At 43.0% G+C, this 23,562-nt stretch overlaps 1 protein-coding gene across 3 annotated transcripts in view; it reads left to right on the top strand.

Annotated features, from left to right (window-relative positions):
- LOC141735567 (ADP-ribosylation factor-like protein 15) overlaps positions 1-23,562 on the top strand; it is a 261,530-nt gene that overhangs the window by 68,887 nt on the left and 169,081 nt on the right. For all 3 annotated transcript variants that reach the window (XM_074568567.1, XM_074568568.1, XM_074568569.1), the window contains 2 exons: positions 19,471-19,615; positions 22,004-22,063. In XM_074568567.1, the coding sequence (XP_074424668.1) occupies positions 19,471-19,615; positions 22,004-22,063 (205 nt within the window). The remainder of the gene's footprint in view (positions 1-19,470; positions 19,616-22,003; positions 22,064-23,562) is intronic.

The following is a 23,562-nucleotide window of genomic DNA, read 5'->3' as shown; positions in this document are numbered from 1 at the left end:
TTTGTGGGGACAGTAAACTGCCTCTGCTGGAGAACCAGTTCTGATTTCATGGAGCTGATTCTTGTCAATTAATATTTACATATTTACTTTTTATTTACATATTTACCAGACATATTTACTTTCTTCCAACGTCACAAAGCTCCTTCAAGCAGGAAAAATAGCAAGAGCAGAGAATAAAACTGTCAATAAAATGGCTTTATATTTGATCCAATTCTTGTTCTTATTCATTATCAGTAATAATTATTCTCATTCCTAGCAGATAGGGGAGAGACTTTTCAAAGCACATACCAGAGAGACTTGCAAATTAATTCAAGGATTTTGTAAAATTTTTTCTTCATTAAGTGGTAGCGTTCTCCAGATATAGAGTTTACTATAACATCTGATCCTTTCATCATCCCATTACTCCCTTTACTTTTCTTGAAATATTCTTATAACAAGGAAACATTTTCAAAACACGCTCTGGCATGTTCAAGCCCAAAGCTCACCACTGCAATTCAGCTATCTGAAATTTACACCTCTTATTTCCATTGTCAAATGTATCAGCATATCCAGCTTAATTTAAAATTTCCCCAACTCTCCTGCTTAGCATTCCCACTGCAACACAAATTACTGATGCCCTAAATAAAAACAAAACCACCCCTACTCACTCCCCCAAACCTCACCACATTTGGCTTATTTTAAATATGCTCTCCTCAAAATCATCTCTCCCCTGGTCAATCATCAGTGGTTCTTGCGTTGTATAGTAGCTATGACCCCTACATTTGAGGTGGCATGATCAAAGGAGCCCTGGCCAGATTTGGAAAACGTTTCCACTGAGAATAGACATACTGCCTATCAAAAGGTTATTCCCACTGCGTATAGGGAGCAGCTCATATTACTCCAGTGTAACATGAAAGCATGAACTCTAGCTGTAGTAATTCACATATGTGTTTTTCTTTCCAAAAAGGGCATATGGGAGACACTGACTGGAACAGGACATCCATATTATTATTTGAAGGGAGGGGATGGATGGGCAAGGGAAAGCTTCCTTAATCAATCCAGCTATAGGAATCAGCCTCCTAAAAAAATACTTCAAAAATTCTGCCTCTTCCAATAGCAATTGCTTCTCTTCAGTTGCTTTCTTCCCTTTAGTTAAAAATTTATATATGCAAATATACATCCACATGTAGATAATCGCACACATACACATGATCAGACTTTACACTCTGAGGAAGACAAAATAACTTTGGAGGCATAAATCTTAATGTCAGTGACAGGAAGGCTTTGGTGAACCATTACCGTAAATCTGACAAACGCTGATTTGATGGGTGGCTGTATCTGTCAGCTACAAGACCAGTCTAGACAGCCTATTGAGAAAGCCTAAAACACAACTGTTTGTTCCCTCTAACACCATCTGGATATGGCAATAAGAGCCGACCCAGTGCCATTCACACATGGATCAAAGCACATGCTAATGCCATCATGAAGTCATACACATAAAAAATTTAATCTGAGAACTCTATGCAATTTTCTTAAGTCCTCAGTCAAGAAATCTCAGGCTTGGTGCAATTCAAGCTAAGTGCATGAAGAGAGGGGAAGAGGGTGGAAAAAAAGAAGAGAATATCTAATGAGCTTAGTCTTCCTAAGGAATGTTAGGCCACCCATTGTATTGGAAAAGGCTCATGTCACACTTCAGTCATGGCACCCATTAGGGTGCCCCTTTACAAAAATTGATCTGGAGGCTTTTGTAATTACCTGTTTCAAACAGAAAGAGTGCCCAGAAATAAGAGGTGGTTTCCAAGGTGTAAATCTTGCATTTCCTTATTTAAGACCAAGCTGGCAGAATTTGCAGTATTGCAGACAACATTAAAAACCCCTCTCTCTGTGGGACTAGATCAAAGCACCAAGGGCCCCCTATTGAACTTTTCTAAATATTACAAACATAAGAGCAAGTCTGGTTATGCAGAAACTAAAAGTAAAGCAAATTATTTTTTTTCTGCCTCCAAAAAACAACATGGCTTTCCATGATACAGCTTAAAAATTTACAAAAAATTAACAATTAAACTGTTCTATGATTTTATGATCTTCGACTTTTGCACATTTCAGTGGTGTTGCTACTGCCTTTTTTTGTTGGTATTTTCAATGATTCTTAGGGCTTTTTTAGTATGGATGTGTTTCCTTAGGTTGTGAAACAAACTGTTGTCAAAGCTTTTGTTCGTCTTTTTTGATGTTAAATTTAAATGGACTGATGGGTCGAAACAGGTGAATTACTCCTGTCCAGTAAAGTAAATGGAAAGCAAACTGACAGGAGAAGAAAAAACTCGAGCAATAATTCTACACTTGACGGAACCTAGGAATGTCCAACAACCTCCTTGGAGCTTGATTTGACACTGCAGTGGAGTGAGTGATTATCTTCTCCTGTTCGGCGTAACACCTGCACATATGTTTAACTGTTTTGCTGACTCAGCATTGGTTTATCATAGCCATGTGCTATTTTATTTTATGTAAGCTTTTAAATCATACTATTTTACTCAATTTCTGAGTACATCCAGAACTTGATGTTTGTTTTTCTCCATGCTTTCTTCAAGCACAGTGTGAATGGAGTAGATAGTCATAATTTGGTTTTACTCTCTTTTTTTTTTCCATTTATAGGAGAGTGTTTGAGAGATTAAGGTCAGAGAGGTACATTTTCCATTTTGGGCATGAGTTTTTGTGATTTTTTTGGGGTGATTGTTTAAAGGGGAAGAGCTTCTGTTGCCCTACAGCTTCTTTCAGGGAAGTTACATTTTTGTAGTGCGCACGCTTGACTGCATTTATAGAATTTTTGTGGTACCTAAAGCCCTGAACTTCTGGATGAAGCCTTCACCCCAGAGCAGTCCCTCTGACCAGAAGATAATGCAAATGATCTCCTGCCTTCAGCAAAATTGCTATACAAACAAAGAATCTGTCCTTAATTCTTGTGCAATGTGGCAGCCAGCAGCTTGACCATCAAAAAAAACTGACTTGAAACCTTTATTTTGTCCTTGAGATAGTGAGGACTTTATTTACTTGAGAAATCCAAAAGTTCTTCTGGATTTTTGACAGGATTCAATTTAGATTGTATTATCTTCACTCAAAGGAAGAATGCATCATGACCGTGAAGTCTAAGTGATGTGCTCTGAACAGCAGTGTCATATCTGGCTTGTCAGAAGTCAGACAGTTCTTTCTTCTTGACCTCATTTCCTCCAAGCCTTCTCTGCTGGTAGCGGAGTTGTCAAATATGTTGATGAATGAATACTGCTGTGTCATTTGTCTGGTTTTGGTACTGGAGCCTGCGTCTTACATCTTGTTCAGCTGGTGACTACATATGGATGTTGAAAGTAATTTGAAGTGTGATTGCTCCTTTTGAGACTCCAGAAGTGCGGCTTCTCTGAAATACTGAGAAGTTTTTAACACTGGTTGGTGAATAATTTCAACCAATGAATCCAAATATATTTCTTTCTTATTGGTCTGAAGAAAGAATTTCTCCAAAAAATACGTTGCTATTTTAGTGTCCTATAACATTTCTATAAGGTAGGAAATCACCAGGACTCCATTTGCTCTGTAAAAGTACCTTACTTTGAGAATTTGTTTTCCTTTGTCCCATTTTATATTATCCTATCTTTAATGCCATACACCTGTCCGTCTTCCTGTGGCACAGGCTGATATAATATTGAAAATGTGTGTAAGCATTGAAGAGGAAGAGTGCTTTTGGGTTCAACCAGTGGGCTCTCCACACACTCATGAAGATTAGGCAAGATAAACAAGAGGATTACTTTGTCCTGTGGGGGGAGCGCTGCAGTAGGTTAGCGAGCCTTGAGCTGGGGTCCCTCTATTGGAGTTTGGATCATCAGTCTGTATTGTGTTGGAGGAGCTTGAGTATAGCGGTCAGAGTTTAATGAGGTTGTGGGCTGTCAAAGAAGGTGACTGGTCATGATTTTAATATCTTCATCTGTCCTGAACATCACTTCAGGATGGCAGTGTCTACGGGAGTATTCAACTTTGTTGGTAGCCACAAAATGAACAGCAATCTGTTAGGTTTTGTCCTCATTACTACTGTCATATAGACAATGATGATAAAGCTTATCTACCTGATGTTTTGAAAACATGAAAGCAGTGTCACTGATTGTATGTCTTAAAATTGGTAGTTTTTTCCTCTTCCCCCTTTTCTTGTAGTGGTGTGTCGTGGTTTGGGCTAGGCTGGCCACTAAAACGAACCACAGATGCTCTCTTTTACTTCTTTCCCCTTCAGAGAAGGGAGAGCATCTCCCTTCAGGGAGACAAGGCTGAGAGAGAAAAGACACTTATGAGTTTAAAAAGAAACTAAACTACTTCAATGAAAATTTTAATAAAATAACAATAAAAAAGTAATGAAATGTATACACAGAATCACACAGAATGATAGGGGTTGGAAGGGACTTCTGGAGATCATCTAGTCCAACCCCCCTGCCAGAGCAGGGTCACCTAGAGCAGGTTGCACAGGAACGCATCCAGGCGGGTTTTGAATGTCTCCAGAGACGGAGACACCACCACCTCTCTGGGCAGCCTGTTCCAGTGCTCTGCCACCCTCAAAGGAAAGAAGTTCCTCCTCGTGTTTAGGTGGAACTTCCTATGCTCAAGTTTGTGCCTGTTACCTCTTGACCTGTCCCCGGGCACCACTGAAAAGAGCCTGGCCCCATCCTCCTGACACCCACCCTTTAAGTATTTATAAGCAGTGATAAGATCCCCCCTCAGTCATCTTTTTTCCAGACTAAAAAGACCCAAATCCCTCAGCCTTTCTTCATAAGAGAGTTGTTTCAGTCCCCTAATCATCTTGGTAGCCCTTTGCTGTACCCTCTCCAGCAGTTCCCTGTCCCTCTTGAACCGGGGAGCCCAGAACTGGACACAGTACTCCAGATGCAGCCTCACCAGGGCAGAGTAGAGGGGGAGGATGACCTCCCTCGACCTGCTGGCCACACTCTTCTTGATGTACCCCAGGATGCCCTTGGCCTTCTTGGCCACAAGGGCACATTGCTGCCTCATGGTCATCCTGCTGTCCACCAGGACTCCCAGGTCTCTTTCAGCTGAGCTGCTCTCCAGCAGGTCAGCACCCAACCTGTACTGGTGCATGGGGTTATTCCTCCCCAGGTGCAGCACCCTACACTTGCCCAATTCTCTAGCCTGTCCAGGTCTCTCTGTATGGTGGCACAGCCTTCCGGTGTGTCAGCCACCCCTCCCAGCTTTGTGTCATCAGCAAACTTGCTGAGGGTGCACTCTATCCCCTCATCCAGGTCATTGATGAATATATTCAACAGGACTGGACCCAGTACTGACCCCTGGGGAACACCACTCGTCACTGACCTCCAACTAGACTCTGTGCCCCTAATCACGACCCTCCGAGCTCTGTCTTTCAACCAGTTTTCAGTCCACCTTACTGTCCATTCATCTAGCCCACACTTCCTAAGCTTCCCTAAGAGGATGCTGTGGGAGACTGTGTCGAACGCCTTGCTTAAGTCAAGGTAGACCACATCCACTGCCCTCCCCTCATCTATCCATCCAGTCATGCCATCATAGAAGGCTATCAGATTAGTCAGACATGATTTCCCCTTGGTGAATCCATGTTGAGTACTTCTGATAGACTTCTTTTCCTCCACATGCCTTGAGATGACTCCCAGAACGAGCTTTTCCATCACCTTTCCAGGGATGGAGGTGAGGCTGACCGGCCTGTAGTTCCCTGGGTCCTCCTTCTTGCCCTTTTTTGAAGACTGGAGTGACATTGGCTTTCCTCCAGTCCTCAGGCACCTCGCCTGTTCTCCAGGACCTTTCAAAGATGATGGAGAGCAGCCCAGAAATGACTTCCGCCAGCTCCCTCAGCACTCTCGGGTGCATCCCATCAGGATCCATGGACTTGTGGATGTCTAATTGACCTCACTTGATCCTCCTCAACCCAGGGGAAGTCTTCCTCTGTCCAGACTTTCCCTGTTACTTTCTCCAAAGTCTGGGACTCCTGAGGGCTGGCCTGAGCAGTAAAGACCGGAGCAAAGAAGGCATTCAGTAACTCCGCCTTCTCTGCATCCTCTGTCACCATGGGACCTGTCTCATTCAACAGTGGGCCTACATTTTCTCTAGTTTTCCTTTTGCCTCCAATATACTTGAAGAAGCCCTTCCTGTTGACCTTGGCATCCCTAGCCAGGTTTAATTCCAAGGAGGCTTTGGCTTTCCTCGTTTCATCCCTGCATACTCTGATGGCATTCTTGTAACCTTCCCAAGTGGTCAGTCCCTTCTTCCATGTGCTGTAAACTTCCTTCTTCCACTTGAGCTTTTTCAGAAGCTCCCTGCTCAGCCATGCAGGTCTCCTGCTTCCCTTGGCCGATTTCTTGCTCTTAGGGATGCACTGATCCTGAGCTTGGAGAAAGTGGTGTTTGAATACCAACCAGCTCTCTTGAGCCCCTTTGCCTTCCAGAGCCCTAGCCCATGGGATCTCTCCAAGCAGTTTCTTGAAGAGGTCAAAGTTAGTCCTCCCGAAGTCCAAGGTTGTAATTTTACTTCTTGTCGTTTTGTGCATAGTACCCATGATCCTGAACTCTATCTTCTCGTGATCATTAAAGCCTAGGGTGCCCCCAACCTTAATGTCCTCCACCAGTCCCTCTGTGTTTGTCAGTACCAGGTCCAGTAGTACTCCTCTCCTTGTTGGCTCCTGCACCACCTGTGTCAAAAAGTTATCATCAATGCACTGGAGGAACCTCCTGGACTGTACATGCCTGGCTGAGTAGCCTTCCCAGCAGATATCAGGGTGATTGAAGTCCCCCATGAGAACCAAGGCCTGTGATTGTGAGGCTACCTTCAGCTGTCTGTAGAAGGCCTCATCAGCTTCCCCATCCTGATCAGGTGGCCTGTAATAAACACCCACAACAGTGTCTCTCATATTTGCATGCCCCTTAACCCTTATCCACAAGCTCTCAACCCTCTCTTCATCTGCCCCCAAGGAGAGCTCAATACATTCCCTTTGTTCTCTCACATAATCTCCACCACCACGCCTTGCTGGCCTGTCTTTCCTGAAAAGGACATAGCCATCCATGACAGCGTTCCAATCATGTGAGCTGTCCCACCATGTCTCAGTAATTGCAATGAGATTGTGGCCCTGTGACCTCACACAGATCTCCAGCTCTTCCTGCTTATTCCCCATGCTGCGTGCATTGGTGTATAAGCGTTTCAGGGAGGGAGTTGTGTGTGCATTTTTTACCCTTGAGGGGTGGTAGGCCTTCTGGATCGCAAAAATACTAGCACACTCCCCTACAAGTGCTGAGCTACTACACCCAGGTACCTCACTGGCAATCCCAGTTACATCCCCATCCCCCTTCGAATCAAGTTTAAAGCTTTCTCATTGATTCCTGATAACTCTTGTCCTAGGACCCTTTTCCCCCTGCAAGATAAGCTATTTCTGCCTGTTACCAGCAGGCCTGGTGTCTTGTAAATCAGGCCGTGGTCAAAGAACCCAAAGTCCTGCTGGTAGCATCAGGCTCGGAGCCAGGCATTGATCTGCTGGCTCCTCCTATTTACCCCCTCATCATTCCCCGCAACTGGAGGGATAGAGGAGAACACGACTTGTGCTCCCGATCCCTTGACCAGTCGTCCTAAGGTCCTGAAATCTCTCTTCATTCCCCTTGGACTTCTTCTCACTACTACATCACTTCCTACCTGAAAGATCAAAAGGGTGTAGTAATCTGAGGGCTGTACTAGGGAAGGAAGCTTCTTCTTTACATCCTTAACCTGGGCCCCAGGGAGGCAGCAGACCTCCCTATGTAGTGGGTCTGGTCTTCATATCGGGCCTTTTGCTCCCTTCAGTAGAGAGTCGCCTATGACAATGAGCCATCTTTTGTTCTTTACCGCAGAGGGGGGTGGTCTGACTAGACCTCGCTGACACCTCCAAGGTAGAAGAACTATCATGCTCATCATTGTCCAGTTCCCCTTGCAGAGCACTGTACCTATTATACAGTGGCATCTGGGAAGGTGGGGTAGTCACTGGGCAGTCTTGACTGCAGCGCCTGTTGCACCAGGCAGGAACTTCTTGCCATTGCTCCCTGTCCTCCAAGTCACCACATTCAGTTGGGTGGAGAAAAGACAGGGACTTCTCTGTAGCAGGGGCTCTGTCTGCCTGCTGGGTTTCTTTCATGGGAGGCAGGGTGCGACTCCAACCATCTATCTCTCTCTCACATTCCCTGGTGGCCCTCAACCTGCTTACCTCCTCCTGAGCTCCATCACTAAGCAGAAGAGCTCCTCTACCTGGGCACACCTCCCACAGGAGTGCTCACCACTGCCATCCTACACCAGCGTAAGAGCAGGGCACACCCTGCAGCCTGACATCTGGGTGGTAGCCTGTTCCCATGAGAGCTCCATCTGGGAAGCTGCATCAGAACTGGTAGGTGCAGAGGTCACAGATGCCATGGTCTTCTTCCGAGTGGAATATATGAGTGTGTATATACAATATATACAAAACCGTATGGAGCTCCCAGGATGACGATCAAGTCACCAGCAGGCACTGGGAAGGTCCCAGACTGGACTCAGCGATGGATGGGAACTGGATTCAGGATCTGGATTCAGGAACACATGGATTGAGATCAAAGGCAGATGAACAGACAGAGTCCTTTTCAGATGCTGGCCATTGAAGAAAGAGAAGATGACCCTTTGATCCCTCAGCTTTTATACTGAGCATGAGGCAGATGGGATGAAATACCCTGTTGGTCAGTTTTGGGTCACCTGTCCTGTCCGCAGGTGTGACCCCTCTACACTTTTCTGCCTTTGACCCTCCAATAGGACAGTGTGTGAGCCGATGCAGGCAGGACGCAGGACCAACCACAAAGCCACGGATGAAAGGCAAAGAACAAGTTTAATCTCGATACCTCACAGACTGGGGAATCTCTGAAGCAACACCTGGGCAGAAGCACGCAGGCAGGGACCGCGGGCACCACGGAGTGAGAGAGAGTCCTTGTTAGCAAGAGTCCTTGTTAGCAAGAGTCCTTGGCAGCAAGAACGCGCGTGGACTCCCTGTTCTTGCTGGTATTTCAAGGGTTCAAACAGGCATAGTTTTCCCACTGTGCTTTGATCTTCTTCCACAACAGGCCAGGATTCTCAAGCAGCTAGATAAGGTGTCCCTGAGTCCATCACAGACTTCTGTTATCTAAGTGCAAGTGTTTTTCTTGCAAGCACCCGAGACTGAATAACAATTAGTGTGATATATGTGTTTTCCAGCACCCCAGGTGTGAGTCCCTTGAGCGTATTTACAATCCTCCTTGCTGATCTTCTGTTGCTTTCCCACAGGCATATAACAGAGTTAGCTGACCTTGGCAGTTATAGCAATAAGTATAAGCAAGAGCCTCTCTGCATACCATTCCTTGGCATAAATTAGAAACAATCAGGTCTTATCACTCTGGGAGCGGACAGTGTTTGACAAATATGCCGTTAATTTCAGAGAGTTCAGTTAGTTAGAAGAGGCTTAGCTGAAAAGTAAAATTAGTGAACAGAAAATTGGTTCTGGTTTACCTCAAACCAGGACATTCCACCCCTTGATCTATACCATTTACATCATGCTCAGATCACTACTGCTTTATTTTATCTTAAAACACACATATACACACGTATATACAGATCAATAATTTATGATTTATCTTTCTACACAAAAGTTCATTAAGTTCATAATTGCAGCATTTCATCTATCGTGGAAGTCTCTCAGGGCAGGAAAGATGGTATAAAATCCATCGTGGTTCATGCCCGTGGGTAGTATGTCCATCTCGAAGAGTTTTGCTGGATGCCACTTGATGAAGCTTGCTCAGGTTTCATCACCACTGTGTTATCCTGAAAAACACTTACTGAACACTGTTAGTATTATTTAACAATTAATATCATACAGCTCAGAATTGAGTATTCTCACCCAGGGTCACATTTCCTTGAGGTATACATTGAACTTCTCCGTTCTCCAGCATCACCCACCAAGTACATCCAAGTCCTTGAGCAAAAACAGTCCCACAAATGGGTTTGCCTTTGCCTGAAGTAGGAACAACCCAAAGAGCTTTCCCTAACATATTCCTTTCATGCACCACAGGGACTTTATCCCCTTCTACTGTATGTAAAAAGTCTGATTGAGCAGGACCAGCTCGACTGATGGATCCCCTGGTGTTAACTATCCAGGCAGCTTGTGCTAAATGCTTGTCCCAATTTTTAAAGGTTCCACCACCCATTGCTTTCAGGGTAGTTTTTAACAGTCCATTGTATCGCTCAATTTTCCCTGAAGGTGGTGCATGACAGGGGATGTGATATACCCACTCAGTGCCACTCAGTGCCATTGTTGCCCAATTGGTGATAAGACTGTTTTTGAAATGAGTCCCATTGTCTGACCCAATTCTTTCTGGAGTACCATGTCGCCACAAGACTTGCCTTTCAAGGCCCAGGATGGTATTCTGGGCAGTGGCATGGGGCATGGCATAGGTTTCCAACCATCCGGTGCTTCCTTCCACCATTGCAAGCACATAGCGCTTACCCTGGTGGGTTTGAGGGAATGTGATATAGTCATTTTCCCAGGCCTCCCCATACTTATATTTCAACCATCGTCCCCCATACCACAAAGGTTTTAACTTCTTAGCTTGCTTGATTTCAGCACGTTTCACAGTCATGGATAACCTGCATAATAGCGTCGATGGTTAAATTCACCCCTTGTTCATGGGCCCATTTATATGTTGCATCCCTTCCTCAATGACCTGAAGTGTCATGGGCCCACCGAGCTAAAAATAGCTCATCCTTATGTTCCCAGTCCAAATCTGTCTGGAAAATCTTAGCAGCCTGATCCACTTGCTGATTGTTTTGATGTTCCTCTGTGGCCTGACTCATGGGTATGTGAGCATCTACATGGTGTACTTTCACGACTAGTTTTCCTAGATGATCAGCAATATCTTGCCATAATTCAGCAGCCTGGATGGGTTTACCTCTGCGCTGCCAGTTGCTCTGCTTCCACTGCTTTAACCACCCCCACAGAGCATTTGCCACCATCCATGACTCAGTATAGAGATAGAGTATTGGCCACCTTTCTCATGCAGCAATGCCTAGGGTGAGCTGGATGGCTTTTACCTCTGCAAATTGACTTGATTCACCTTCTCCTTCATCAGCTTCTGCGACTAGTCTTGTAGGACTCCATGTAGCAGCTTTCCGCCTTTGATGCTTTCCTACAATACAAGACCCATCAGTGAACAAGGCATACTGTTTCTCATTATCTGAGAGTTCATTATGCAGTGGGGCTTCCTCAGCAGGAGTCACTACCTCCTCTGGGCCTCACCTCTGCCTTCTGGCCAGTTTGTGATCACTTCTACGATTCCTGGATGCTTGAGGTTTCCAATTCGAGCTCGCTGTGTGATTAAGGCAACCCACTTACTCCAGGTAGCATCGGTGGCATGATGAGTAGAAGGAACTTCACCCTTGAACATCCAGCCCAGCACTGTCAATCGGGGCACCAGGAGGAGCTGTGCTTCAGTACCAATTACCTCTGAAGCAGCTCTGACCCCTTCATATGCTGCCAAGATTTCTTTCTCAGTTGGGGTATAGTTGGCCTCAGAGCCTTTATAGCCTCAACTCCAGAATCCTAGGGGTCGACCTCGAGTCTCCCCTGGTGCTTTCTGCCAGAGGCTCCACTGTCCCCAGCTGCGGTGTAGAGTACATTTTTAATGTCCTATCCTGTTCGGACTAGTCCAAGGGCATGCACAATCTCTTGTTTAATTTGCTCAAAAGCTTGTTGTTGCTCAGGACCCCACATAAACTCATTTTTCTTTCGAGTCGCTTCATAGAGAGGTGTCACAATCTGACTATAACCTGGAATACGCATTCTCCAGAAAACCCACAATGCCTAAGAAGGCTTGTGTTTCCTTTTTGTTAGCAGGTGGGGACATAGCTGTTATTTTATTAATCACATCCATTGGGACCTGACGACGACCATCTTGCCACTTTATTCCCAAGAACTGCATGTCTTGTGCAGGTCCCTTCACCTTACCTCTTTTTACAGCAAAACCTGCTTTCAAAAGAATCTTGATTATTTTCTTACCTTTCTTGAAAACTTCTTCTGCTGTATTACCCCACACAATGATGTCATCACCGTATTGCATGTGTTCTGGAGCTCCACCCTTCTCCAGCGCAGTCTCGATCAGTCCATGGCAAATAGTAGGGCTGGGTTTCCACCCCTGGGGCAGTCCATTCCAGGTGTACTGGATGCCGCTCCAGGTGAAAGCAAACTGTGACCTGCACTCTGCTACTAAAGGAATAGCAAAAAATGCATTAGCAATGTCAATTATAGAATCATAGAATGGTTCGGGTTAGAAGGGACCTCAAAGATCATTTAGTTCCAACCCCCCTGCCATGGACAGGGACACCTCCCACTAGACCAGGTTGCTCAAAGCCCATCCAGCCTTGTCTTGAACACTTCCAGGGATGGGGCATCCACAACTTCTCTGGGTAACCTGTTCCACTGCCTCACCACCCTCACAGCAAAGAATTTCTTCCTAATATCTAATCTAAATCTCCCCTCTTTCAGTTTAAAACCATTACCCCTCGTCCTATCGCTCCACTCCCTGATAAAGAGTCCCTCCCCATCCTTCCTGTAGCCCCCCTTTAGGTACTGGAAGGCTGCTATAAGGTCTCCCCGGAGCCTTCTCTTCTCCAGGCTGAACAACCCCAACTCTCTCAGCCTGTCTTCATAGCATAGGCGCTCCAGTCCTCTGATCATCTTTGGCTCTCCTCTGGACCCATTCCAACAGGTCCATGTGCTGCTTCTGCTGAGGTCTCCAGAGCTGCACACAGTACTCCAGGTGGGGTCTCACCAGAGCAGAGCAGAGGGGGAGAATCACCTCCCTCAACCTGTCGGCCACACTTCTTTTGATGCAGCCCAGGATGTGGTTGGCTTTCTGGGCTGTGAGCACACATTGCTGGCTCATGTCCACTAGCACCCCCAAGTTCTTCTCCTCAGGGCTGCCCTCAATCTATTCTCCACCCAACCTGTATTTGTGCTTGGGCGCTCTGTGACCCAGGTGCAGGACCTTGCACTTGGTTGAACCTCATGAAGTTTGCACGGGCCCACCTCTCAAGCCTGTCCAGGTCCCTCTGGATGACATTTCTTCCCTTCAGCATGTCGACCGCACCACACAGCTTGGTGTCATCATCAAACTTGCTGAGGGTGCACTCAATCCCACCATCCATGTCGCTGACAAAGATGTTAAGCAGCACCGGTCCCAGTACTGACCCCTTAGGAATGCCACTCGTCACTGGTTTCCACACGGACATTGAGCTGTTGACCACAACCCTTTGAGTGCGGCCATCTAGCCAGTTCCTTATCCACCAAGTGGTCCATCCATCAAATCCATGCCTTCTCAATTTAGAGACAAGGATGTCAAATGCTTTGCATAAGTCCAGATAGATGACGTCAGTTGCTCTTTCTTTATCTATCAATGCTGTGGCAACGTTGTAGAAGGCCACCAAATTTGTCAGGCATGACTTGCCCTTGGTGAAGCCATGTTGGCTATCACCAATCACCTCCTTATTTTCCATGTGCCTTAGCAGAGTTTCCAGGAGGATCTGCTCCATGATCTTGCCAGGCACAGAGGTGAGACTGACCGGTCTGTAGTTCCCTGGGTCTTCCTTTTTTCCCTTTTTGAAGATGGGGGTTATGTTTCCCCGTTTCCAATCAGCAGGAACTTCCCCAGACTGCCACGACTTTTCAAATATAATGGAAAGCGGCTTAGCAACTTCATCCGCCAGCTCCCTCAGGACCTACGGATGGATTTCATCAGGTCCCATGGACTTATGCACCTTCAGGTTCCTCAGATGGTCCCAAACCTGATCTTCTCCTAGAGTAGGTGATTCCTCATTCTCATAGTCCCTGTTTTTGCTTTTTGCAACTTGGGCATTGTGGTTAGAGGCCTTGCTGGTGAAGACCAAGGTGGAAAAGTCATTGAGTACGTCAGCCTTCTCCATATCCTGGGTGACCAGGTCTCCTGTTTCCTTCTGGAGAGGGACCACATCTTCCCTAGTCTTCCCTTTATCTCTGACATACTTATAGAAGTTTTTCTTGTTATCCTTGATGTTCCTGGCCAGATTTAATTCTGTCTGGGCTTTAGCTTGCCTAATCTGGTTCCTGGCCACTCAGTTTCTCTGTATTCCTCCCAGTCAACCTGTCCTTGCTTCCACCCTCTGTAGGCCTCCTTTTTGCTTTTGAGCTTGTCCAGGAGCTCCTTGTTCATCCATGCAGGCCTCCTGGCTTTTTTGCCTGACTTCCTCTTTGTTGGGATGCACCGCTCCTGAGCTTGGAGGAGGTGATCCTTGAATACTAACCAGCTTCCTTGGGCCCCTCTCCCCTCCAGTGCTTTTTCCCATGTTACCCTGCCAAGCAGGTCCCTCAAGAGGCCAAAGTCTGCTCTCCTGAAGTCCAGGGTAGTGAGCTTGCTGCGTGCTCTCCTCGCTGCCCTAAGGATCTTGAACTCTACCATTTCATGATCACTGCAGCCGAGGCTACCCTTGAGATTGACATTCCCCACTAGCCCTTCCTTGTTGGTAAGGACAAGGTCCAGCATAGCTCCTCTCCTTGTTGGCTCCTCTACCATTTGAAGAAGAAAGTTGTCATCGACACATTCCAAGAACTTCCTGGACTTCTTGTGCCCTGCTGTGTTGTCCGTCCAACAGATGTTGGGGTTCTTGAAGTCCCCCATGAGGACCAGGGTCTGTGAACGCGATGCTGCTCCTATCTGTCTATGGAGGGCCTCATCCGCTCTGTTTCCTGGTCAGGTGGCCTGTAGCAGACCCCTACTGTAATGTCCCCTGCCCCTGTGTTCCCTTTAATCTTGACCCATAAGCTCTCAGTTGTCTCCTCATGCATCCCCAGGTGGAGCTCCATGCATTCCAGCTGTTCATTGACATAGAGGGCAACACCCCCTCCTTGTCTCCCCTGCCTGCCCTTCCTGAAGAGTCTCTATCCCTGCATTCCAACACTCGATCTTGCCAGGCACAGAGGTGAGACTGACTGGCCTGTAGTTCCCTGGGTCTTCCTTTTTTCCCTTCTTAAAAATGGGGGTTATCTTTCTCCTTTTCCAGTCAGTGGGAACTTCACTGGACTGCCATAACTTCTCAATATGATGGATAGTGGCTTAGCAACTTCATCTGCTAGTTCCCTCAGGACCCGCAGATGTATCTCATCAGGTCCCACGGAATTGTGCCCCTTCAGGTTCCTCAGCTGGTCTCAACCTGTTCTTCTCCTACAGTGGATGGTTCCTCATTCTCTCAGTCCCTGCCTTTGCCTTTTGCTATTTGGGCAGTTTGGCACATATGTCAGACATGTTTGACTACCCCTGCTATAGACACAAAATTTAATGGTTTTCCTAGAAGAAACCTCCGTAGGGTTTTAAAGGGCCCTTGGCTATGATTGTTACCTCAAATTCTGATCCACCTTGTCCTGTTTCTGGTGGGGATAGGGTTAATTTTCCCCAGGCTCTGGCAGGGACACATGTATTCCATCCCCCTTGAGCCATGCCCAGGCTGTAGCTGGGAGCTGCTGGGGGAGGGGGCAGGAAGTCGCTGCTTGGAGCGGGCTGGGGCATCCCGGGTCCAGTCGGTGAGCAGTGGTACCGTAATCGTGTTTGTATATTCTTCTATCCGTGTTATTGTTGTTGTTTTCCTGTTCCCTTTGCTGTTAAACTGCCTTTGTCTCAACTCATGACTTTTGTCTTTTTCTTCCGATTCTCCCCACGGCGGTGGGGGAGTTGAGAGAACGGCGGCGTGGTTCTTTGTTGCCGACTAAGGCTAAACCACGACACACCTAAAACTGGAGTCATCTGGTTGGGATAGATACACATACAAGTAACATGAAAGTAACAGTGGTGCTAAATATTGCACAATTTTCTGCAGACTGCAGCACCTAATTACTCCCAGTTTCCTGGGTAAATGCATCCTTTTTTTCAAGATATTGTATTGCTTTATTTTCGATAGTTTCTAATCTGCTCGTTCATTTAAAAAAATTATCTCCTGCCTGTCCCTACCCTCCTCTCTTTGCCTGCTTCTTCTCCCCGTCCAATGGCTATGAGTGTGATTTTTCTCAAAAATCATGAAAACTTACACTTTGTCCGACATGTCTCTCCCTTTAAAGTTATATCTATAAATAAGGTCTTGCCCTATTTGGATGAAAGGGCTCCAAAACATGTTGTTCCTGTTTTGTTGCTAGCAGTGGGTCTGAAATGCACAACCCTCTCCCAAACAGCATTTCATTGACTGTGCCAGCTAGCTCTAACCCTACATTTGCGGTGGTCAAATCTTTTATTTCCATCCTCTCCAACACTCCCTCCAACTGGCCTCATTTATGTTCTGAGTTTGTTTTATAGTATCTAAAAGGCAGCCTTTTTTTTCAGGCTGTTAATTCAAGTTTCTCTTACGCCCTTTGGTTTTTCCAATTGGAGTGGAATGTACTCTGGTTTTGGAAAATATTGAGAGCTAATTGTGGATTAAAAAACTGTCTCAATGTTTTTGATATTTGTGTTTTGGATTTCAGGAATGGCTTCTTTAGTTACTACTTATACACATATTTCTTGAAGTTCTGTGCATTACAGACTGCACTGTAATATGTGACAATGTCTTAAATAAATAATGGTATAGCTCTAGTCAATGCTTTATAAAATATGTTGTGTTGCGTTTCCTGTCCGTAATCAAAAGCAGAATATAGGATGTAATTTTATTTGCATGGTCAATGACCTCTGAATTTTCTACTCTCACACAAGTCTTGTGCAGCTACTAGATGCAGCTGCCAAAGCAGTGACAACAGAGATTTAGTCTCTATAATGGATGCTTAAATAGCCCTGACTTTGTTAGGGGCCAAGTAACTTTAGGCTGCTGAGAGAACAGGAAGGCAGTGATCAGGCTGTTTGTATAGTGGTATTTCCGATGCAAGAGATGTTCATTGAGCTTGAGTAAGGATGATTGCAAAACAAGTTTATAAAATTTAAATATGTTATTACAAGTATCCCCTGAATATGCTGGTAGTTATAGAAATGTAGAATTTCTCAACTACTATATGCAGTAGCTTAAATTTCAGCAACTTTTTGAAGCTAGAATATTTAAAGTCTGTTTTCATTCCATCCAAATAAAAATATCTGCTGAAGGAAATTAGCCTTGCAGAAGGACAAAGTCATGAATGTAACAAAGATAGGGGAATCATATCAAATACAATACGAGAGTAGTCAGGAGCGAGTCATTTCCCTGTCTTCTGGGGTTCAGTGTCTGCTGCATTTCAGAAACTTTGATACCTAGCTGTGCTTACTGGTGAAGGATGAGTGGGTGTGTGATGAGTCTGTGTATGCCGCTTTGGCCATGCGAGTTGACCTGGATTTTTAATCATATATATAATCAACAGCATGTAAAGACTCTCCAGACTAAGTTAGACTTAAGGAATCTGCACTAAAGAGAGACTGAAGTTCACAAAAACAGCCTGTGGAGCCCCTCTGTCACCCACAGAGCCTCTGTATGTGTCCTACGAAGGGCAATAATTATCATTGACAGAGCTGCAGGTTATTAAATCAGCTTTCATCAGCTCATCTATTCCTTTATATTTTTGAATATGACATCAAGAAGTTATTGCAAAGATGCCATGCTGATGGGGACAAATTGAATCCCTTTTAAAGAATGGCTGCAAAGGGCCTGACACACAGCCTCAGGAGGTCTGGCGAGCTTCAAAGAATTTTATTCAGCCTGATATCCTTTAAGTGTAAACTCTTTGAAGGAGCTCATGTTGTGCCATTAACTTAATTGGCCTTTCTCACCAGTACCAGAGTAGAATATTTGCTGCGGCTTTGTAGAGTCTGTGGGATAAATATAAACTGACATCAGTGAATAAAGCTAGAAGGCATGTTTACCCCTTTTAGCTATGGGCACACATATAAGGGTAAACCTTCTTGAAAAAAAATAATTTTTCAGAGTCAAATTTTAATAGAGGCAAAGTTTTTATTTTTAAAATCTGTTACCTTTGTTCAGCTTAACTACTACAGTAAATGTTTTTATTTCTAAAATATTTCCTTTCATGTTTTTATAAAGTGTTGAAGGAATTTCTTAACTTTCCCTGAACACATCTTTTGCTTCTTTAAACCAATGAAGACTGTTTTGGCAGCATGTATAATAATTTATCATCTATACAGAAAGAACCCAATAAAAGTTCTGCAGTCAGTGAGCTATCTTTTTATAATCACGTTCTCTTTGGACAACTTGCTATTTGCAATAGTTCCTTACTGATGTCTGTTCAGTTTTTCTGCTTCTCCAGTAGTCCTCAATGTGAGAGCCTGGGTAGTCATGTAGACCGACTAGGTTAGAGTTGTAAAGTCTGTGTTTCTTTACCCAATGTAGTGATTGGCTTGTGGTTAAGATGGAAAAAAATAAATTAAATTAGCAATGAGTTCCAGTTCAGGTGTGAAGACTCAGGTTTCTATTGCTGAAGGGTCAAGAGCTGGAACTATGTAAAGACAGAATGTGTGTGAGAGGAGTGGTTGCATAAACATGTTTTCCCTTCCTTGCTATAGCAGATGTATTCCTCTGATGTGAAGGTATCGGATACTAGGGAAAAAAGATATTTATATATATTGGGGTGTGGGGGCCCTATCTTGGATATTAGTGGGTAATTACACCCCATACCTTAAATATAAACTTCCTAGCTTTCCCAGAATAGCATATTTTTAGATTTTTTACATAAAAGTTTTCCATATTACATATAAAGAAGGGTCTGATGAACCTTACTAAGGGCTTAAGGGACCTTTTTGATTGTCTTGGCCTAATTTGGCAATACTGTTTAAGAGGTGTGAGCAGAACTCTAAAGTAGGCTTTGTGTAAGTGACTTTTATTCTTTATATTGTCATTAATTCATGCTTCTCCAGGGAAAATGAGCGATCTACATTTTTATGACTAGAGCTATGTCCAGCAAAATTTATCTCTTTACAAGCTGTACTCTTTAACAGATGATATTGTAAGGTAGGATGAGTGCTGTTCTCCTTTAAAACATGTGCCAAAGCAAGCCCTGGAAGGACATCAATGGAGCAAAGTTCTCTGATTCTTACCTGTGACAACAGGGAGACCCTGGCCAGGAGCTGCTCTAATGTTCACAGCAGATATTGCATGAAATTAGCACGGGAAGCAAACTCGTGCATACCCAACCACAGGGTTGAGTAGAGCACATGCCTATCTCACTGTATGTGCACTGTTCGTGCTATTCAGGAAACGGAAGTCACTTTCCTCAGTCCAGCTCTATGAGGTTTAGGTGAAAAGTTAATGGGTATATTTATGTTTTCTTATAAAGCTCTTATAGATTTTAGTTGAGCTGACCTCAGTCTATTAATTGCTGATTTTGCCAAAATAGTAAGTACTTGAATTTTAGTACCTTGTTGAAGAAACATTTGCAAAAAAGTAACTTCTTCCTTTTCTCTCTCTCCCTGCCCCCGGCAGTGTTTTAGAGCACTTTGCTGCAAGGGACCGCCACCACCACGACCTGAATATGACTTGGTTTGCATAGGCCTCGCTGGTTCTGGCAAGACAAGTCTTCTGTCACAGCTTTGTAGTGAAAGCCCAGAGAATATAGTGTCTACCACAGGTAGGATACTGCCTTTATTCCACAGTGTGCTGTAACATTGCCCAAAAGTAACTTCCGAAACGCATAGTAAAGGCGGTAAAGAACTTCAGCTTAGTTATCTTGCTTTTGAAAGTACCTAATAGATTGCTTTGAAGCTACCACTACTTACTCTTTCAGTGTTTGGTCATACGCTGGGGAATATCCATGAAAACATACAATTTGGAATATGTCAAAAGTCAGAACATACATTGTGGTGTAAGTAGAATCTTTGGGAATGGACATTCAGTTTACTGTAGACAATTTGTTCTCTTTTGGTTTTTAAGCAGTCTTGTTATACAGACAGAAAAAAGGAGAATGTGATATGTAGTAGAATGGGATAGTGATGCTCTGAAACTTACATTGGGATTTATTTCTTCTCATACTTGGTCAGTACTGCCCTGTGGTATATGCTAGCAACCAAAAGAATAAATGTAATGGAAATGTTTATTTTTGGTGATAATTCTTTCTTTTAGATCAGCAGAGAGACTTGTTTATGTAGTAAGGGCAGATTGAGATCAGAGAATCAATTTACAAAAAGCTCTAGTGGCATTGAGAAGATACATAAAACCAGACACAACAACCACAGCTTAAAAGGTATCTTAAGTTCAAAAAATTTGAATATGCACACTGATATAGATGAACCAGAATGCCTAATATTGAAAAGGGTATTTTGATCAAAAATAAAAAACACCAGAAAAAAACAAAACCAAACTTTTAGAGTGAGGAAAAAGGAATACCTGTCTGCAAAGTTAAGAAAGAGGACAGATTAGGTCATAGAGATGGAAGAAATCTGCTTCTGTGGCTACAATGATTTAGTAAGGTTGATTGGCTGAGGGAACAGATAGTGAATGTCGTGTGAGTAACTTGTGTATATAGTTATATGGCTTTATATTGTTGCTGTGGTTCATGGACTTGAATGTTAGTTTTCAGTGTATCCTTGTTTAAATACAAGAACATAAGGTTATTTAATACAACTGTAAGTAAACAAAGTAAAACAGGTACAAGAAAATACTGGGTTTTTTTCTGCAATGAATAATTAACCCATTGCCTTCGTAGTGGTGTTATTAGGAATGTTAAAGAGATCTGACACTTCATTGTGTGGAGAAGATATCAATGCATAACTCAAAAGGTTAGAAGGAAATTGTTGAGTAATTCAGTCTTCCCCCCCCCTTAATCTTTAGAGTTCACCTGAAATTAGTGCAAGTTCACCTGGACTCTGAAAGCAATAGTAACGGCAATATAATATAGCAATATAGATCCATCAAAGAAAATAATGAAAAAATGATTTATTTTAAAACTAAATTTCTTATATGTTTCTAGATAGTTGCAACAAAATACCATCATTTAGTTAGGCAACTTGAGGAATGAAAATGGATTCTAGGCAGCATCCAAATCAAAATGATGCATATCTAGGCTATTCAGCTTATAATAAATCTACCCATATGTACCATATCTGTGCTATATTAGAAAATATGGTTGAGAATACAAGAATCCAGTGTGACAACTTCTCCACTCAGTTTTCAAATTATAACCTGTATTTTTGCTTTTCTCATCAACACCACTCAGGTCCATTCCAGTTTTTGCTCCTTTCTAGGAAGAGAAAGAGCAGATGTAATTTTTCCTATATAAAGTATTATATACACTTACATGTATGCATGCACTAAATGTGCAGAATCTAGTATGTAGTATATTGAGGGATTGCTGGAAGCCTTTCATATTCCCTTTCTCTTGGCTGTCTGAATGTCCAATTAAGGGAAAACATCAAACTTTCATAAAGTTTTTTAGTTTTAAGCATATAATAGGCTAATAGAGGATTCATAGATGCTTCTAGTGTGCTTGTAACCATTTTAATACATACCATTCAGGTCTGTAAAAGGATCTTTCTGTGAATAACCTTTATAGGCAGGGTTAATACTTTAGGTGTAACCAAAAGCTGTGAAGTTTAAATGTAGGAAAACAGTGATTTGAATTGCATGTTGTCTTTCATGTCTCCTAAAAATTGCAGAAGGATCACTTCATATTACTGGTAATCTGAAATCTAAACTTTAGTTCCAGATGCATTAAAAGATATTTTTCTAAAGGTATATTCCGTACTAACTCCTTACCAAATGGTAGATAGCCTGGATGGAAATTTTGTGCTGAATTTAATGTATGACAGCTGTTTAATAGTATCTTTGCAAATTTCATTGCTCATACTGATTTTTTTCCCCATCTTATAACTGATATTTTTAAACATCATATCGAAACAGAATTTCACATTCAGAATCCTGGTTCTTGGTGAAAAAAGTAGTCTTTTCTGAATGTATGCAATTGATTTCAAATGGCCTCTTTAACAAATAACTTACTAATACTCTTTATTACTCTTTCTAGGTTTTAGCATAAAAGCGGTGCCATTCCAGAATGCCATCTTGAACGTAAAAGAACTTGGAGGTATAGTGTTTATTCATTTGATTATAAAAACACGCAGTGTCTAAATCTCATCATAACAAACTGTTATTTGTTTTAGATTTTAAAATTATAAATTTTAAAATTCCAGTGTGGCTGGAATTTAAAACCCATGTTTCACCACAGCAGATAAAGTTGAGAAAAACTGAACAAATGCTGACTAGAAAGAACAAAATGTAAAAAGCAGGAGGAGCAGAAGGCTGATAAGTATCTGGTGTATCTCCTTAATGTAATTTCTCAGATTGCAGAGGTTAAGTCCTACAGAAATACAAACTGAGCTATAATTTTAGTATGGCTCATGTGGTAACTCAGGGAAGTGTGTTCCTTATGTTTATTGTACATATAAGCTTTTATTTATGAGCACTAGCTCAGGTAAGCTATATGTAGCTTTCAAATCAAACATAGGCCTGCTTGAATTACTTGAAAAGGAGTTCTTGCTTTATTTACTGATCAAGTTGAACTGCTTGTTCTCTAAATTTCTGTTTTGATATACCAAGAATCCCTTCCTGCTCCCTGAGAAACTAAAAAACCCACACATTTTCTTCCAAAAATTTAGTCTATAAAATAATGCATGTAATTTAGAAGATGTGCCGTGCCCTAGTCTGCATTCTTTCGGAATGTACTCTTACAAGGATAACTTGAAATTTGATTTGATGATTTCCTGTTGTGATACAGCAATCTCTGGTGGGAACTAAGGATGAAATTGTGTACGATGAACATGCAGGAGAATGGGGAAAGACTGGAAAAATAAGGCAGATGATAACATTTTTTGTTCAGAAGTTTCTAATGGTGTTTTGCTGATAGAAGTTTGGGATGCTGAGGTTTAATCTCAAGACAGATAATGAAGATGCAAAGGCAATAGGAAGCTGCTTCTTTGGTTCTAACAAGCATCTTTCCATCCTGGAGACAAAGTACCTGAAACCACCATTTATTCAGTGTGTTTATTCAGTCATTCACTGTTGTAATGCTGTCAAAACAGAATGTAAAGTCATGGTGTCAGTTGTGATGTGGATACTTATTCAGGCCTAAATCAAGATTATAGGCCCACTCTAGAAGCCAGCTAATAATTTACAGGTTTTCTTAGTCTATTTTATAATTTAGTTTGCTATCTTGTAAATGCAAACTACTGGTGAGATGCCAGTAAAAATACTAACATGTTATGGGGTTTAGTAACTTTCTCTAGTTTATATACTAAAATATATTGTCATATATTTGTGTTACGTTTTTGTAATCCACCCAAAGGCCTTTTTCACAAGTACAGAGAATCAAAATGTTGTGTAGTCATCTTTGAAATTTCAGTTAAGACAAAATGTGTTAAGTGCTTAGCAAGAGCAGAGTGGTAAATATCGGGGATGCTTGAGTTTCCAGCCAGTTGAGCGTGCCCAGGAAAAGAGAGATGAGAACTGTCCTCCCCCCTGTTGTTCCTCCTTAAGCTTCATTACCAAAGTAATAAATTCACACTCTTAGGCCAGCTAAATTAATTG

This window comes from Larus michahellis, chromosome W, assembly GCF_964199755.1.
Source record: "Larus michahellis chromosome W, bLarMic1.1, whole genome shotgun sequence".
Taxonomy (NCBI): domain Eukaryota; kingdom Metazoa; phylum Chordata; class Aves; order Charadriiformes; family Laridae; genus Larus; species Larus michahellis.
This window is presented reverse-complemented; position numbering and strand designations above follow the sequence as displayed.